Below are 19,407 nucleotides of genomic sequence, written 5' to 3'. Positions count from 1 at the left end.
AGGAGAGTTGTGATATTAGAACATTGTCTAGCAGCTGCTGAAAAGTTTTCTCTGTCAGGCCCAGGCTGGATGGGAATGTCTCAGGCTGGGATAAGTGTGGGCTTAAAGGATTGGGTTATTTTTCATGTTTTTCATGTTTTCTAAAAACAACATGTCATGTGTCCATATAAACATTGAAACTGGTTTTGCTTGCTATCCTGTTGGTCGTTATACACTGGTATTCCTAGTGTCCTTCCAGTAGCAGACGGCAGGCTGCCCACTGTCCTGCTTTTATGCAAAAATGCATCCTAAAGTTCAACTGAAGATAAAATGAGGCTCCAGCTGTCTGAGTTGAGACAAATCAATCTTTCAGCGGTATAGTTACACTTGGATTAGCAACCTGTATGAACAGGAGGAATGATTACAGCAACCTGTTTCAGTGTACGCATGGGCATGTGATTACTGTTTTAAGACAAGCTTGAGAAAACACAAACCTCTCCTGTAAATCTGTGTGCGTGTGCAGCAGTCTCTGAGGCAGGGGCTCAGAGGGAGGGACACCAGTCGCTTACTGCCAGAGTGCAAGTTCTTACAAGTGCACGGTGCTTTAAGAGTAGTCATGTCTGAGCAGATAATCTGTTTTATATAAATACAAGTCCATGATCACTCCTCTTGTAAACAGATATTGCAAGCTCCAGTGTGTGGGATTTAGGGGCATATATTAGCAGAAATTGAATATAAGATAATAAGTCTGTTTTCTTTCATGTATAATAACCTAAAAATAAGAGTTGCTGGGTTTTCCTTGCAATAAGCAGGTTGTATCTACATAAGGAGCAGATCCTTGTTCACGGAGGTAACTATGATGCACTGCCATGTTTCTATAGTAACCCAGAATGGACCATTGTCCAATAGTGTGGCCATGCACTTTTTTGCGTCATAATAAGAAGCTCAACTGCAATGGTCAGCATTGGCGTTCCAATGATAGTGTCAGCAGTGTTCCATATATATATATTTCTAAATTCAGATGTTTTTGCGGGTCCATGAATGTGGGTTGAATGATGTCTTTCACACTACTATAACCATGTCAGAAAAAAATTGCAGTGGAACATTATTATTATAATAACGCCATAGTATTTGTTATTAATGGGAAACACTGGTGTAAGTATCATAAACATTTGTTTATGTCATGTTATGTTTGTGCCAGAGCTTATTGTCTATACTAATCCAATGGAAACATCCGCTGGGCTTTTTGATGAGGATACCAGGGCGAGACTAACTTCTATATATATAAAAATTTCTCTTCAGCTTGTGTTGACAGACCTTATTTCAGGCTTTGAAAAAACCCATTGACTTTGAGACAAGGGAAACAGACCTGCTGAAATTACAGCTACAACTACGACTTACAATTTTGTAATCATTACACTCCCACCACCCCATGTTTAGACATGCTGGTCACCAGAGATGCTGTAGCCCTCCTGAATGTCAACACAGATTCGGCCCCAGGTGTCACAAATTGTGGTGAAGATAAGGTGACTGAAGGAGAAATCTTTTCAGTTTAAACTTGATTTAACTTGTTTCATCTGCCGAGCTGTACGACACCCGATGAACAGATCAGGAGCAAAACAGAAAGCAAGCGCCTGGAGGAAAAACAAGGGTAACACCTGGATGCTAGATTCAAAATGATGCTGTCTGGCTGACACACACACACACGTGCGCACACACACACACACACACACACACACGCAATTAGTGTGTGAAAAGATGCACACTGCAGATAAACTGATGCGGTCACAATAACACGATGACACTGAGGTGAAAATGATTGACTCCGGTTCAGCAGTGAATCGGCCTGCCTGGCTCTCCCTGCACGCCGTTCACATAAACTGCTGACAGCAGCTCACCACAGCCTGAAACAATAAATATCTCTAATCCCTGGCATGTTCCAGCTCCCCTGTCCAGCCGCAGAGCCCCGAATTTGTTTCATCCCCCCAACAAACCATCTCCTATTGTACACGCTTTGTATCAAAGTGAACAACTTGTTAAAGTGATGAAAATAAAATGCTGATTTAATACCTTTCAGCTCACCTCATCTTGAAGCAGACTCTCCTGGGAAAAACATGAGTCAGACTTAGTTCAGCCTGTTGCTCCTGCAGAGCTGATTGCTTTTCTTTGCTTGTGTGGTGAGTTTTTGAGATGACATAATAGCATGTAGCTGTTCCCCTGAAGGTTAATGTTACATTTAAAAACTTAAATTTATACTGACAACAGTAATGGTGGTCTATATTTCGAGGCAGGAAGAGAAAAGTGTGTTTTTTTGAGGCAGACGAAGAGTGCAACTGAAGGGCAGGACAAATCACAGGTACTCTTGCTGCTGCTCTTGCTCTCCTGCTGGTTAATTGGTGGAGCCCATAGACTTTATAAAATAATGGACTTATGGTGCATTTCCACTACATGGTACCGGCTCTGCTCTACTCTACTCGCCTTTGGTATGAGCTACTTTTCTGGGTGTCGTTTTCCATTAGAAGATAGTACCGCCTCGGTGTAGCTGGTCATCATAGTGGCGCCATGGGACACTGCTGTGACGTCAGTTTCAATGCGACACACACATACACACAGGGTTCGAATTACACAGTGGCTTTTGGGGGAGCCGCATTTTCCAGTGTGCACCACTAAACATGTCACCGGCATAAAATGTGCGGCAGCGAGCGGTCAATAACAGGGTTACTGCGAAAAAGATTCTACATATACCCGCCAGTAACATTTCCTCTCTCTCTCTCTCTCTCTCTCTCTGTCCCTTCTGTTGGATGATGAGGAGTTCAGGTGACTACGTAAATGTAGGAATTTGAGTGCAGCACTGCTTCACGCACAGATGGCCACAGCAGGGATCCACACAGAAGTTAAATAGTGGAGACATGTTCAGAAATGTAATGTAATAAGCGGATAAACACACATTGATATATTACCTCAATTTTTTATTATTTCAGGTACTTTAATGTGCAGAAAATATATAATCTGTAACACAAAAGTGAACAATTCTTTAGAGCTTCCCCTGAACGTCTCAAGGGAGTCTTTCAGGGGATCCGAGCTCCCCTTAGCTCCCCCATAATTTGAACCATGCATACACACAGACTCACACTCACTGGATACGCTCATTGGCTAGCAAGGTGAGGAACGTTTGCACCTCCGAGAGCAACTACGTCGTGATCTTTCTAGTTGCCATTGTGGGAAAGAAAAAAAAAGATACAAAACTGCGGGCGACGCAGTGACCTTTATCTCTGACCAATCACTGGTCTGCAGTGTGTCCACATCACCTTTTAGTACCTCTTAGTACCTGGTCGGCTGTTTTTGGAACCCCAGGAGAGCAGGTACTAACAACGGTGATACCAGGTACAAGGTACTTTTTCCTAATGTAAAACCAAAAAAAGGCGAGTAGAGTAGAGTTGCGCCGGAACAATGTAGCAGAAAACCACCAGTAGATTCTGGATCTGAAAAGTTAAGCCAATATGTAAGAGTAAACCTTTGAAACTGAAATTGCAACAATTGGAATAATGACCCAAAATACAACAAAAAACATTGTAAGGTACAAGGAAATTACTTGAAAATGATTTAAGAAAAAAGCAAAAAACAAAGTAATGACCTGAAAAAAGTGTTTAAAAATAGCTTGACAAAATGTAATTATACACATCGTTTTCTCCCTGCTTTTTTTCTTTTTCAATAGGAACATTTCTTTGTTTTCTGTAGCCTTAAATAAAAATTACAAGAGAAGAAAGATGATGATGGAGAGCATGTAGCTCAAAACGTCACCTGGGTGGTAATTATATTAAATATTCATGGGAGGATAATTTGGTGTGTGGACTTTGTTTTATCTTCTCTTGAATGATCTTTTTGTCCAGCACCTAGCCTTTTTGTCATCTGGATGTTTATGCTTTTGTGAATTTTCTGAAAGAAATGGCACCTGTTTGCTAAGGGTCCAAAGGTTGAAATACTTGTGAAAAGCATATGGGAGCAGCAGAAGAACAGTGATGTTGATCCAGGTTTCAAAGGGTTAAAGGTGAAGTGTGTACGATTTAGGGAGATTTAGTGGTGTCTAGTGGTGAATTTCTGATTACAGCCAGCTCAAACTCCTGGTTAGAATTCCTTTTGTGTTTATTGTTCAGGAAGTTTTTATCGGGGGCCGAATAACCCACAGAGGTCTCTGTCTCTCCAAAACAAATGAAAGAGGTGATTTAAACGGTAAAAACACTGAATAAAGCAGTTTCATGTTGCAAATCAATGTGTCTCCAATGCTGATTGGCAGGTCGTTAGATGGGTGGCTCACCCAGCTCGTGCTTTTGTATGCTCACCCCTTTTATTGTAAGTCTTAGTTCACTTATCCAAAAGGTCTTTTCCTTTCCAAAACAAACAGATCTGGCAATATAAACCGGAAAAAAAATAGAATAAAGCAGTTTTACATCATTAATCGTGTATTTTTGACGCTGTTTGCAGGCCGCTTGCTCAACACATGCTAATGTGTGCTCATGTTTTTTCTCTGATAACTTAAGTTGCAGATGTTCAGGAGGTTTTCACCAGAAGCAGAATTATCCACAGAGGTCTCCTTCTTTCTAGAACAAACAGACCCAGTGATTTAAATCAGGGGTCGACAGACTATCAGCCTAGAATATTATTGGGGCCGATATTTGGTATTTTTGCAGAGTATCTGTTTCTGAGTTTTGTTTTAAAAAATCACAGATAACATTGATTAATGAAAAAATGCAAAGAAAAATGTCAGCATGCAAGGAACTATTGCTTTGAAAAATATCAGAGAGCTCTTTTTATGTATTTAATTTAATTTAAATTTTCACTTGACTTTTTTATAAAGTTGCTTGGAGCTTGCTTAATTATACATTTGCTAAAGACAAAGTTCTGTGTTGGAGTTTGTTAAATTCCAAATACTAAATATTGACAAAATGATTTCCATTTTTTTTGTAAGTGCATATCAGTTCCAAGTATCAGTTATAGGTCTCATTAACTACTAATAATCAGTGTTGGTACTGGCCCTGAAAAAACAATTTTGGTCAACCCCTTTTATTTAATAAGGGGCAATCTAAAAGCCACAAGCTGAAATATGTTGGTCTTGCAACTGCTGATGGGGCTTCGGCCTCTTGATAAATTCACTTGGTAAAAGGTGAAGTTGCACCAGAAACCTTCACCCTGCTTCTAACAGTAAATTACTTTCTCCACTGCATAGAAATGTAGTGGAGTAAAAGTGTAATTTCTTTTCTTTTAGGAAATGAAGTGGAGTAAAAGTGTAATTTCTTTTCTTTTAGGAAATGAAGTGGAGTAAAAGCGTAATTTCTTTTCTTTTAGGAAATGAAGTGGAGTAAAAGTTGACAGAAATATAAAACCTCAAGTAAAGTGCAGAGACTGCCAAAAATATACTGCAACAAAGTATGATTACTTCATTACTTTACACCACTGAAACTCGGTGCAGACTAATTTGGATCAATGTTTGAGTGCTGCTTGGGCTGAGACGACAGTGTTTTTCGTTGGCGCGTCATTGCATCTCATTCGGTTTAGGGGCAACAATTAACGCATTCACCTGGATGTTGTGTTTCCATCAATGCCAATCGGAGCCGAAGACGATAAATACCTGTGCTCACTGCAGAGTCATTTGATCCTTATGTGAATGCCGATTGTTCGCTTTTACATTATATTAAGTGAAGGATCGACTCTAGCACAGTCACTACTTTTTCACATCAAAAGGGTCTCCAATTGGAAACAGATGGCCAACCGAAAGTGCACCCAGGAGCTAAATGCGACTCCTGTAATAAATTTGTACTGATGTTACCACTTTAAAACTATGTATAAGGCATACAAACCCAGATTTAAGATGCTTTGAGGGCCCAAGGACAGAGCAATGGTGCATGTTGTGAAGCCCTTTTAGGCAAATTGTGATTTGTGATGAAAACTGAAAAGTTATGCCCCCTACTAGCTGGTCAGGTTAATGAGGAGTCAGCAGTCAATGAGGTTTTTAGACAATTATGAATCACTGCAACCACAAGAGGTCCTTGAGCATATAGTCAGAAATGTGAGCACAAAATATTAGGCTGATTGGTCTAGAAGTTTAAGATTACTTGTGGACATACAAATACATGCACACCAAACTGATGAATCTCTCCAGGTTTACTCCTGATAGAGATAAAAAGCTATTGCAGCAGTCTGTAAGTAACAGACATAAGGTGCAAAAAGTCCAGTAGCAATTATGAGTCTTTGTGTGTGACGCAGTTTATATGAAGCAGGCTCACAGTTTGGGGAAGAAGCTGTCTAAAGTCTATTCATGTTAACAGAGTCTATGAAAGAGACAAAAAGGAAACCTGTGTAAGAGCTGAGTTGAACTGCTACTTAAACAATAAATAATAATAATAATAATTTTGTTTACATAGGACCTTTAAAAATAGATGTTTACAAAGTGCTTTAACAGATGGATGCCCATATATTTAGACAACGCTGTTCACAAACCTGCAGGCCGTGTCCATCGTCCCCTGACAGGCACCTAGATTTGTTTTGCCTTGATAGAAAAAAAGAGACACATCTTTTCCATAAAAAGATGAATATATATTCACTTCTGGTTATCCATTTGTAATTCTCTATATACGTGCAAACACACTGTTAAAATGCACAAACATAAAATGCAGGCACCCAAGCAGCTGTGCACAGTGGGTCTGTTTTACATCAAAACCTGCAACGTCAAACTTTATCAAACTCAGAACGTGAACAATTTACCAAACAAACACAGTCTTCCCTATGCCTCCTCCTCATCAGAATCTGAATCAGACTCCAACAACTACTCCTTTTCCACCAATATTAGTGCATGCGTACAGGCTTTTTTTAAAACATGAAAATGTATTTAAAATAGGCAATAGACTTCTTTCCCATTGGCAGTAGGGCAGAGCTGTGTGCATGGCTCTGCAGCAGACAAATATGCCTCTCTGTATGTGAGTGTGTGTGTGTGTTAGTATTAAACAGTGGAAAGCAGCACGTACAGAGGTTTGAGAAAACTTTACGGTGCTTACTTCTTTTTATATATATTTTACTTACTCAGTTTCTCTTTCAAATTCGGTGCAGAATAATTTAAATCCATGCTTGAGTGCTGTTTGATGGATGGTATTTAGGTGTAGTGCATCATTGCATTGATTTTTTAAGGGGATAAAATTAACATATTTGCCAGGTGTTAATGTTTCCAATGCTAAACAGAGCTAGAGGCGATAAAATCTTGTGTTTATTATCGTGAGTTATTTGACATGGTTTGAATGCCAATGGTTACTTTTCCCCTTGCATTAAAAGCCAGATGTTTGCAGATGTTAGCGGGTGCAGTAGAAACCCCTCCTCCCTTTCGTTGAAGTAGGCCGCGTGGGTCAGATGCTGTCATGGTGCCACAGCTGGACAGCAGGGGTTGTATTTAGATTGATGCACATAAAGCGGAACCATAAGCAAGACTTTCTCCTGGAAACTTTTAGGGATACGCCATCAGCAGCATATTCTAAGTTTAGAACAACTAGTGAATTAGGCAGGTTTCCAGATTTATGCAAAACTTAATGGATATTTTCGAAGTGTCGATAAAACACAATTGAAAGATGACTGCGTTTCCACTTAGTGATGTTTGGCGACTTACAGGCTCTGGTATTAACATTCCAAGCAGGATGGTGATGGATGTTGAAAACATTAGTAGCTTTATTTCTATTATAGCCACCACACTAGCCGCCATTATTTTCAATCCAAAGAGATGTAGGCGAGCACCTTATATGTGGGAGCGGCCATGTATGAGGGATTTCTGTGAGGTGATTCACAATTTCACAGAAGAATTGTGGATTAAAAACTTAAGATGATCCGCCTAACTGTTGAAGAGTTATGTGATGCAATAACACCTCTTCTAGCGCCTGCTGCATCATGCCCAAAGGAGCCAGTTCCATTACAGGTTTGCAAAATGTGGCTTTTTTAAATCACCTGAAATACCACCTCATGTAAGCATAAAAAACTTTTTTTGCGATAAATGGGAGTTTTTTTTCCCCCAAATTGACATGTTGCCATTACATATTTTATATTCACAATTTCATTTTCCCTGTTTTAATGGTTAATGGAATCCTGCCTGTTGATGTGCGAGTTAGTCACACTGTGGAGTTACTTAGGCAATGCTACTATAGAAATCCAGCAATCCTTAATTCCCCTCCAGCAGCGAGGAGATATGTATGCCTCTTACTACTCTGCTTGTTTGGTCGTAACTGCAAAACTTCACTGCAGTGAATTTGTTACTTTCCACTCATTTGTTTGTTTATACAGAAGTTAGCAAGTAATGGTATACATAAAAATGGACGCCACTCTCACCATCCCATGTTGATTTTAGCGGTAATCTACTCTCTTGTTTTTGTTACATTATTGTTCATCTCCAGTGTTTTGATAAATGAAACTATGCAAAGTTGCATTTGTGTAAATTCTGTAATATAGTTCTAGTCTGTCGGTCAACATGTTTGCTTCTCATGTCATTTTTGTCAGCTCCAAATCCTTCAGCTTGTCATCACATGCACATGTACGGCTTTCAGTGAGACGCCGAGAGACAGAGAAGGTTACAGCCTACGTTGCAATCATTTCATACTACACTGGCAGGGATGCACGCTGAAACTGACTGTAGAGTTGCCAAATCGCAAAAATATCCATTCTTCCATAATGTTGCTTAATAAGAACTTGTTTCTCACTAAAATTAAGTCAGTTTATTGGAAAAAAAGACAAACCAGCTCTGAAAAAATGGCAGCAAAGTCAGCCATTTTTAGTAATTGTTACAGGAAAATAATTTTTGTTAGGTATTTTTTTGTAAGTAGGCTATCCCACTGGTTCAAAACATGTTTTGAAAGCCTCTGTCACTAGCCGAGTGAGGTGTCTAGACTGCAGCGGACCACATTAATGGTGTTTGCTCCTTTATTCTGTAACAATGTGACATTTCGGATGTACTGAAATGGGGCTTTTTGTAATCCTTGGCCATATGGCACCTCGGAGAAGAGCAGGGGAGAGGGGGAGGGGTCGGATGAGACATGTAGGTCAGCCTGAAACATGAAACAATAAGTAGGCGACTAATCCTTGTTGTCACACTGTAGTGAAATTTGTTCACTACTGTGAAGCAACGCGTGCACACCTTGAGATGCGCAGCGAGACTTTTAAATCCATGGATGGTTGTCATAGTGACTCTTGAAAGGGATTCCTAAAGTTTGAAAGATGATGTTAGAGTTGGAACGGAAAGATGAGACTTACTTTTCTAGCATACGTGTTAGGGGTCGACAGATTATTGGCCTGTTTAATTATTGGGGCCGATATTCAGCATTTTACGGATTATCTGTTTCTGCGTTTTATTTTGATAATCGCCTATGAATTTGGTTTATGAAAAGGTGTGCATATTACACTCAACCAACACCAGGGAAGGCAGGCTGCAATACAAGGGATTGTAGATTTTATGTAAAATCTCAGAGGGCTATTTTTATTCATTCTTTTTTTAAATTTATTTTTACTGAACTTTATGGAAAAGGTTGCAGGAAACCTGCTGTATATGTTGTTAAACATTACAGTTTTGATTAAACATTTGCTAAATGCATTTAAACAAAGTTTTGTGTCAGAGTTTGTTATATTCTAAATTCTAAATTTTGACAGAAATAGTTTTATTATTATTGTAAAGGCATATAGTTTTGAAATACCGCTTCTGAGTCTCATTCAGTACTAATATTTCGGTATCGGTAACGGCCCTTTGTTCTGGTTCTGTTTGAGTATTCTATTAATAGGCACAAATATCATCACACGCAGGCTGTATGTTTGATTATTTAGGCAATGTGCTGTAAAACCTCTCTAATGTGAACTAAAATTTGTGTACATTTTCAGTGCCTCTATTGTTTATGTTTATGATAGGAAAATTACTGATTATATGTTGTTACATTACAAATTAGTTTTAGGTTGTACAGAAAACCCAATTGCACGCACCTTTCTCAGGGCTCTGCAAACGTGTGCTAGCTCAACCTTCAGTGAGTATGTGTATTTGCTGTAGATTCGTCCACACCATCTGCTTAACCCTTTGAAACCTGGATCAACATCAGTTTTCCTGTACTATGTTTAAACACATTTCACAATTAAACCTTTGAAACGTGAAAAGCTTGGTTTGACTTTATTCAAAAACATGGGAAAAAAGGCAACTCGACATGAAAATGAAAAATTGCAACAAATTTGTTAAAGTGATAGACAGTGACCTTAGCTAAAACCTTAGCTAACAAAAAGAGGTGGGCAATTGTTAGAAAAATAATCAAAGAACTTTATTTTAGCATTTTTTCCAGGTCATACTCTGTTTTTGTTCTAATTCAGGTGCATTTACATTTGTTTAGATGTGGATTAATGTGCACTGTCCTTTTTTGAATAAATAACTTAAGTTGCTCATTGTCTTTTTTCATGTTTTTGAAAGAAATCAAACCAATTTGCTAAGATTATAAAGGGTTATGTGTTGGAGAGCAATTGCAACTCCTGAATGGATGTATAGCCCATATACTGTATCCTCTAACCTTTTTTTTTTTTTTATACAGGGACACCATTTAGGGTGCTTTTGTCTACACAAACATAACCGAGAGTGTTTATGTAGTTAATTGGATTATATGATGTGTGGTGTCAACATCAGGGGTGGGGCCAACAGAATGAGGACATGCCAATCAAAATGTGTACATGTTGTTAATAAGAACAAACTTGTTTACAGATGTTGAACCTTAGAATTTAAACTTCTTTGCTTTAATTATTCCATTCCTTCAGGGTTTATGCAGTTGCAAACAAAGTGTTTTGTCATTGATCCCAATCTGAAATGGTTAACACCTTCTGGCATGAGAAGAGACAGTGGACAAGTCCCGCTGTGAATCTGTATCAATAGATTGTGGGTCTTTCACCGTAACAAGTGTTGAGCAGTGAGCTGGAGATTATGTGCAGAGGGGGAAGGGCTCCATTTAGAGGGATTTAGGTCGTTACTGGAAATGTCATGTTAATACTGTTGTTATTTAACTGATGTGTGTCAGCAGTTGATGAACTGATTCCGCTTTTGCCTCTGCCTGTCTGTCCGAAGATTACAATCATAAGTCTATATAAAGAGGCCTATTCACACACTCACAGTGGTTTCAAGTGTGTCATATCGTGACAAATTCATACGACTTAAGACACTTCCACAAATATATGTTTCTATTGGCTAGATGTCTTGGTTTTCCTGGACTTTGTAAAAAAAAATAAAAACAACAAAAACAAAAAAAACCAAAACAGGATCCACTTAACTTAAAGCATTTTTTTTTCACTTTTTTATTTTGCTTGTGGAAACAGACAATTAAAATCAAACCACAAGTTATTTGGAACATTAAATTTAAAACAGATGGTCTGTCCGTCAGTTACTCAGCAGTCAAAGAATAAAAAACTATACACAGTCAAGTCCGTTTTATTCATAAATCCCATTATCACAAATCACAATTTGCCTCAGAGTGCTTTACAGCATACAGCATCCCTCTGTCGTTAGACCCTCACATTGACTCAGACCCCCCCCCCCAAAAAAAATTCTATAACGGGGGAAAAAACAGCAACTCAACAACAAAACACTTCTACAAGCTAGCTAACAAGTATCCAGTATATATGCAGTATAGATGACTGACGCTGCTCCCTCATCCATCCATGAAATGCAAACTCAAGACCTACCTTTTTAGTTCGGCTTTCACCTGAACTTTATTTATCTATTGACTATTTATTATAAATTTTAGTCTCTTTCATAGCTTTACTGCGTTATTTTTTTAACATACTTATTTACTATTTTACTTTATGCTTTTATCCTTTCATTTACCTCTTATTTACAGTTTGAGTATTATACTTATTTATTTTTTATTACTATGATTATCATTTTATTTATTTATTTATTTATATGTTAGTTTTATCCTGATTCTCTTGTTTCCTCACTTCACGTTTCCTCCCTTGGTTTATACAAATAAAGTCTAATTGATTATTGAAATGGAACCAGTTACGTGTGCAGGTAGAGTGATTATGAGTGCACATGATCCTGGGTTCTTCACATTAGCACCCTCTGTGGATTTGATGTTTGTATACAGTACCTCAGTCATGAGTCCTAAAACCCAGATTTTTGACTTTTTGAGTTTCACCTCCGGTTCCCTCATGTCAAAGTCAATGGGCTTTTTTAATTGTTTTTTTGGTTAGAAGACTAAAATAATGTCTGTGGTTAAGACAAGCTTGAAAGACAATTTAATATTTTGCCCTTTGACATATAATACTTCAGTTAATACCGGTTACCGGTACAGTTACTAGCTAGTGGCTTAATGAGGTTACAGAGGTTCAACAGCCAAATGCGGCTTTACAGGCTTGTTGCGTTGGCGATGTTAAGTTATGCAACCACGGTGTACTTTGTTCTTAGCCTAACATCAGCTTTTTACTTATGGCAGAATGCATTTAGACCTCAAAAGTCCTGACAGTGGTGTTTATTTGTGAAAATCATCTTGCTGATCAAAATGTATAAGTACCATACATGTTTGTCTGCCACAGAGCTTATTTTCTGAAATAATCCAAAATCCAATGGAAAAATCCCATAGGCTTTTTAATGAAGGAACCAGGCCGAAGCTAACTTCTGTGTCAGCCTACAGAAAACTGTCATCCCTGGGGCTCTCTATTTCAGTGTATGTATTTGGCTATTCTCATGTGATGCTGAGCAAGCTTGACTGTTTGTGAGCTTAAAACCCCCTGGCAGAGGATGTTAAAAAACATTTTAAATTTACAGACAGCCTAGAAGGCAACTTGCAGAGCGCAGACCTCTGTCAAGGCCAATAGTCCAGTCTTTTCTGCAAATCTGCAAGCACATCAACTGTATATTACCAAGACTATTAGTTATGTCAGATAAGTGCTCTGTAGGGACTTCTTTCTGAAGTTTGAGTAACTACATGTGTAGGCTACCTAAATGTGTTACTGGAACCCATTAATGTGCTCCTTATAGGAAAATAAGGAAGCAAAAACCAAAGTTTTAAATTTTGTTCAGTGTAAATTTGGTACAAGGTTCAAACAGTGTTATTTACTCAGTGAAACTCAGTGAAACTCAGTGTAGTTTGTATTGCATTGCGAGACTACACAACTGCCACAGCAGAGAGCATATGTTACACTGGAACTGAAACGGAGCTGCAATAGTGTGTTACTAACACTATTATTACAGTAACAATAAGTGCATTTGGGCGTCATAATGGTCTTATTGGCTTCCACATAACTTGACACACACTGTCCAGCAGATCACTGCAGCTCAGGCCACTCAATGACTGGGTGCTAATGAAAGTGAGACAACATTGCCAAGCAATGTTGTTTTTCACATGTACCTTCACAATACGTCTATTGAATAAATCATACAAACAATACAGTATCTACACATACCTCATGGTCAAAGCAGAAGAGGCCACAATGTAGGTGTATCTATGGAGACTGACTTGCTTTTGGAGCCAGCCTCAAGTGGCCATTAGACTGTGTAGAAAGATGGACACCATGACAGCTCTGACAAAGTGTAGCTTTTCAATCTGTATCGCCCCCTGGTGTCTGACTGCAGTATAGGTCATGAAGCCCGCCCCTCCATGTTAGTGAATGGGACATAGGCCAAACTAAAAACTCTAAGTACACGCAAAATAAATTTTCCTCAAACATGGTTTCTGTCACTGAAGGTAGTTCCTAATACCCAAGTGTTTGTTTTCATAAGTTCTGTTTTGATGAGTTATTCAATTATACGAAAATGGGATTTTCCACCATGATTGACAGCTGTGACAGTCAATCTGTGCGCTCCCTTTCAGTGGAGCTACTCGCAATTAGTTAGACGGGTGTTTTGGCGGGAATTCCCCCACCATGGATATCACTACTGTCCAAGCTTTTGGCTCTCAATGACATCATCCTTGCAAAATAGCAATGCCCGTATCTCCGATATTTTCACCTCACATCAGCATAGTGGGGGGAAGTGGGTTTGTGTCATCCATCTTTATATACTGTCTATGGGTGTTACCAATGTAAATCGGTAACTTATGATCAGTTGGATTCATCACTGAGCACAGCTGGTCAGAGCAGATTTGGATGGTTAAGAGCATTTTGTGCATCTGGAGTTGACTTCTCTTATATTTTCTCTTAACAAAAAATTCATAGAAATTTAAGAGAACGTTGCTGCATGAGGCCCAATGTGTAAAACATGTGGCTTTTGGTTTATCTCCCCCCAAATGGGAGGAGCTACCCTTTAAGAACTGTGCATATTTAGCTAAACCCAGAAAAGCCCTTCTCATCTCTTGGACTTCTTCCCTTTAGTCATCTATTATAAGACTGTAACTGCCTTCTTCACCTCCTGATATCACATTTTGAAATGTCCCAGCAGTTGTGCCATACCTTCACTCCCACTAATTCCTTGCAAACTCGCATTCCCCGTTCTTCTAGTCGGTGGTTCAGCTTAGGCCAGAGTAGGGCAGGCCCTGTTTGCCTTCAGCTGCAGTGTACAGGAATAGTCGAGGCAGATGGTACCACAAAGACCAACAGTTTATTTGAAGCCCGAGCTCTGCATAGTCATTAAAGTGTGGTCTCATGGTAGCCTGCGTTTTTGTCTATATCTGCCACAGATGTGGCTGTGCTCAGCTCCCCGTCTGTAGTTAAGCATGAGGATGAAGGGTCAACCCAGATTCCTCACTTAGGAGCCTGTCATTGTGAATTGGGCCCCTGGAGGACTGAGCTTGTTTAGTGTGTTTCACACCATTGATAACAAGCTTAACATTACTGTCAGCCAATACCAAAGAATAACAATAATTTAAAGAAGTTAAGAATACTTTTATAGATTTCTTTCTTATCATGCAGGCAGTTGTTGGTTTGGTCCAACAACTTTTTTTTAGTTTTGGTGTATTTCAGGATGCACTATAAATAAATAGAGTTGGCATAAATAAACTGTTTCCACAATAACAAACACTTAAAAAGTGTTTTCATGGCTCAACCTCAGATAAAGTGAAAGTTAACAACAGGGACGGCTCTAGATTTATGGGGGCCCTAAACAGGATGCGGTTTACAACTCAGTTTTTCTTACCCTCAGGTGTGCATGAACTAGGGGTCTACTGATATTGGTTTCTCAGGGCTCAGGGCCGATACCAGTACCGATTATTAGTAGTTAATAAGACCGATAACCAAAGTGTGGAACCTATATGCTTTTGCAATAACAATGAAAATATTTCTGACAAAATTTAGAATTTGGAATATGACAAGCTCCTACACAAAACTTTGTATAAATGCCTTTAGCAAGTTTTTAATCAAAATCATATATGGCAAGTTCCCACCAATTAATTTGGTTCAGTGAAATAGAAAATGAATAAATTAAAATATCTCCCTGAGGTTTTACAAAGTAAAAGTTCCTCCCATGCTGACACTTTCTTTGCATGTATTGCAGACTGCTGTCCTTGGTGTTCGTTGAGAGTAATACGCACATTTTCTCTTTCTCTTTCTTCTTTTATATCATGGGCTGCAGTGCTGGCAAACTTCACATTCGGCACAAATGTCCACTCGGACTCAAGGATGAACTGATTTAATTTTGGGACTTCAGTATCAAGATTGTTGTGACATTATTGGTCTTATTTTTATGAATGCAATATCTCAAGAATGCCATGAGAGAATTTTTTTCAAATTTGGCACAAACATTCCCTTCTGCTCAAGGATGACGTGATTAGGTTTCAGTGGTGGAAGGTCAAAAGTCAACGTTACTGTGACCTTTGTCTGTTTCAGTCTTGTGAATGTGATATCTCAAGAACACTATGAGAGAATTTTTTTTACGTTTTGCATTCAAAACGTAAAGAAATTCAACTGATTGGAATCTGGTGGTCAGAGGTCAAAGGTCACTTTGACCTCATAAAACATGTTTTTGCCCATAATTCAGGAATTCCTAAGCGAATTATGACAAAATTTCAGCGTGTCTGATAGGATGAAATGATGACATTTTATATTTAAGAGGTTAAAGGTCAGCTTCACTATGACATCATTAAAAAACAAAAACAAAACAAGAAAACCTTCCATGTGGTTGGTGACTCTAATCTTAGATGTCCACCTTGAAACTGTGCTGATTGTGAGATCCTCTAGAAAATGCATGAATGTGGCTAAATCTTTTGCATGTTATATGTTATTTATGTACTGCTGTAATGTGGCATGTTCTTGTGTTGTCTTTAGGAAATGGCCTGAAGCTGCAGCAGACACATCCAGCCAGTCATCCAATATTTTCCACCCTGGCTCATCTGGAAATCTGAGCCCCCCTCTTTCAGAGATGGATTTGGGGCCGTCAGCCCTCGTTGGTTCCTGGTCCTGCACTGACTTTTGGAAGCATCAGAGTGTCTGTTAGTGAGGGACCCCCAACAGGCCCAGGATGCCAGGATGCCCATCACTCAGGACAACGCCCTCAGCATCCTCCCACTGCTGGAGAACTGGCACAGGGCTCAGACCACACGGTCACAGCAGGACCACAACCTGAATCAAGACAACTCTGCCTACAAGGTACGTCATCCCTTCATCCTCCTGTCTTTTTGCTTTTATATGGACTCTCAAAACACAACATACAGAGACATATTGCTGCCACCATATGCCACCAATAAACCTGCTCAGTGTCTCATAAGAAACCATTCTCATTTTTACTAGTTCTTTTCACGTAATAAGATATTTTATTTTACAAAACCAATGAATCTTGTTCAACAAATACGTGACAAACTTGTCTTGATTTCTCTCAAAACATGGGAAAAAGCAATAAGCAATGAAAGAAAAAATGACCCAAAAATCAGTAAGAAATTTGTAAAAAAACAAAAAAACAAAACAAAAACAAGAAAATTACATGAAAATTAGTTTAAAAAATACTTTAAAATACTCACTTAAAATTTTTTGAATAATCTTGTACAGAATTTTAAATGTGTAACTATGATAATTGATTGTTTATTTTTTCCCTCACTTTTTTCTTTTTCCTTGTTTTCTCTAACTTTAAAAAAAAAAATTGTGGATCCACTAATTTCTTGCAATTTGTCGAACATTTTTAACCTTAACTAACTCTCAGTGTAGACAGCTGTATTGGTCCAAATGAAAACATCTGTTCCGTCACACTGATATCAGACAGATCGTTGAAAAATGGGGCTAAAATCTGTCTAAAGAAGACACCCTGCAAAACTATCAATATAAATGGTTCGTTAGTTATTGAGTCAGTAAATAGTTTTTGAGATGAATAAAACCACGAAAGGGAACCATGCAGTGTTTCAGGATTTTTAACCCTTTGAAACCTGAGCAAACCTTCAAAAAACACGGGAAGAAGGCATTAAGCAGCTTAAGAGGAAATGGCCCAAAAATTATCAAGACATTAGTAAAGCTACAAAAAAATTACTTGAAAATTAGGAAAATAAATAAATAAATAAAACACATACAAACACAAAGAAGTGATAAAAATTACAATGATTCTGTAAAATACCTTCAAGTGTGTAATTAAGATCAATATAAACATCGTTTTCTAACTTTTTTTTAAAAATGTGCTAAATCTACTAAATCTTGCAATTTGTGTGACATTTGTTGCTTAGTTCCTCATTGCCTTTTTTCCCAAGTTTTTGAAAGAAATAGCACAAGTTTGCTCAGTGTTCAAAGGTTTAAACATTAGTGAGAGGTATCTGAAAAGCATAAGAAAAGTGATGTGGCTCCAGGTTTCAAAGGGTTAACTAGTAACCCCAGTAAAAGTGGGCTGTAGATGTGTATCTGAGTGTGTCTGTCTGTCCATGTCCACCCTGTGATTACACTGGTCCAGGATGTACCCACTCCTTCGTTGTCGGACAGGCTCCAGCCCCGCTGTGACCCTGATGGTACTTTAACTGGCTGCTTCTCAGGCATCAACTTTACAACTCAAACCATATTTAAAGCAGCCGCTGTGGTTTTTGTCCAGCCGGTGTAGACTGCAGTCTCTCCATTTACTCGCCATGTGGAATTTTCTCACTACAACAGTTTATTTTATGATGGGAAAGTTAGTTGGAATGAAATCCATGGGGTTTTGAATATAGCAAAATAAACTGATGTGTTGTAAGTCTTATCAAAGGTGAACAGTTTAGCATCTAAGAAAATATATCATTACATGAAAAATGTCTCGTTATAATGTGAAAAGGTCTTGTGAGAACAAAAAAAGGTTTCTCATGATGAGATACACAGCAAAATATTTTGTTCAGTCATGGAGGAATGAGTATGCTGCCCCATAACAGCTAATAAAAAGTACAGTACAGTGTCCGTACAGTTCTGAAAAACCTGGAAAAGTCATGGAATTTGCCAATAGCGATTTTCCAGGCCTGGAAAAGTTTTGAAAAACTAAATATACAGTGAAAGTTTTGGAAAAGTCATGGAATTCTGTTGCACAGGATGTGTTCAAGGACCACTGGTCTAAAGGTCTATGCCTCTCTACTAACCAAAAAAAACCCAAAACATAAGTCCCTCCCCAGTCCTTAAAAAAATTATTTGACATGCCTCCCCCTTTTTGCACCAACCCCTCCCCCCTCATACATAACAGACCCTAAGTTATATTAAAGTATACATTTCTAATCCTGATCTTAGTTAACCATTTTTGAAAGGTATCGATGGTCATTTCATGCAATGTTTGGTCTTTAAAATTTGTCTCAAAGTCATGAGAAAGTCATGGAAATGGATTGGTAAAAATATGCATGGACCCTGTAATGAGATAAACTTTTGAAACAAAATAAAACTCACATGATTGAACCTATTTAGTAAAAGCTTAAGTAAACATATGTGCACTTTGCTGATAATATTTAAGCACTCTTTAAGTACACATAGTATTTTTCACATAGTATTTTTTATAGTGAGGTATTTGTAGTTTTTTTCTAAACTGAAAGTTCTTCTTGCACCGCTGCTAAGTGTCACCATCAAGACAGACAAAGTGTGACATGTGGCCCGATGAAGGCCCCATACCTAAGTGTGCTTATGGTCCCAAAATCCCAAAATCCGGCCCTATGTATAACTCTGAAGTGTAAACAGGAAGTGTCATTGTCTGTGATATCTATTCATGGAAAATGACCTGTGGTCACATTCTGTCTGAAGCAGGTCTCAGCCTGTGTGTGTGTGTGTATATATATATATATATATATATATATATATATATGTGTTTGTCTGAAGGACACTTTAGAAAGCTTCATTAACAAACATCTTTACTTCATAAAAGGACATTTGTCCTCTGGTCAGCACGTCTGTGTGCTGATATTGCATGTACACGGACTACATAGAAATTAGGAGAATGATTTGATTGAAGTAATTCTCAGCCAAAAATCCATTTTCTAGGGGCTGAGGGTGACAGACAGAGTATGGAAATCAGGAAATATTCAGGGAAGAACACATTGCTGG

At 38.4% G+C, this 19,407-nt stretch overlaps 1 protein-coding gene across 1 annotated transcript in view; it reads left to right on the top strand.

The window, feature by feature from the left end:
• pdzd2 (PDZ domain containing 2) overlaps nt 1–19,407 on the top strand; it is a 71,631-nt gene that overhangs the window by 4,496 nt on the left and 47,728 nt on the right. Inside the window, exon 2 of the mRNA XM_042488919.1 lies at nt 16,216–16,536. Coding sequence (XP_042344853.1) covers nt 16,417–16,536 — 120 coding nt within the window. The 5' untranslated portion in view covers nt 16,216–16,416. The remainder of the gene's footprint in view (nt 1–16,215; nt 16,537–19,407) is intronic.

This window comes from Plectropomus leopardus, chromosome 6 (genome assembly GCF_008729295.1).
Source record: "Plectropomus leopardus isolate mb chromosome 6, YSFRI_Pleo_2.0, whole genome shotgun sequence".
In the NCBI taxonomy this organism is placed as follows: Eukaryota; Metazoa; Chordata; class Actinopteri; order Perciformes; family Serranidae; genus Plectropomus; species Plectropomus leopardus.
Note: the sequence above shows the minus strand (reverse complement) of the source record. Positions and strands in the feature narration are given on the sequence as shown.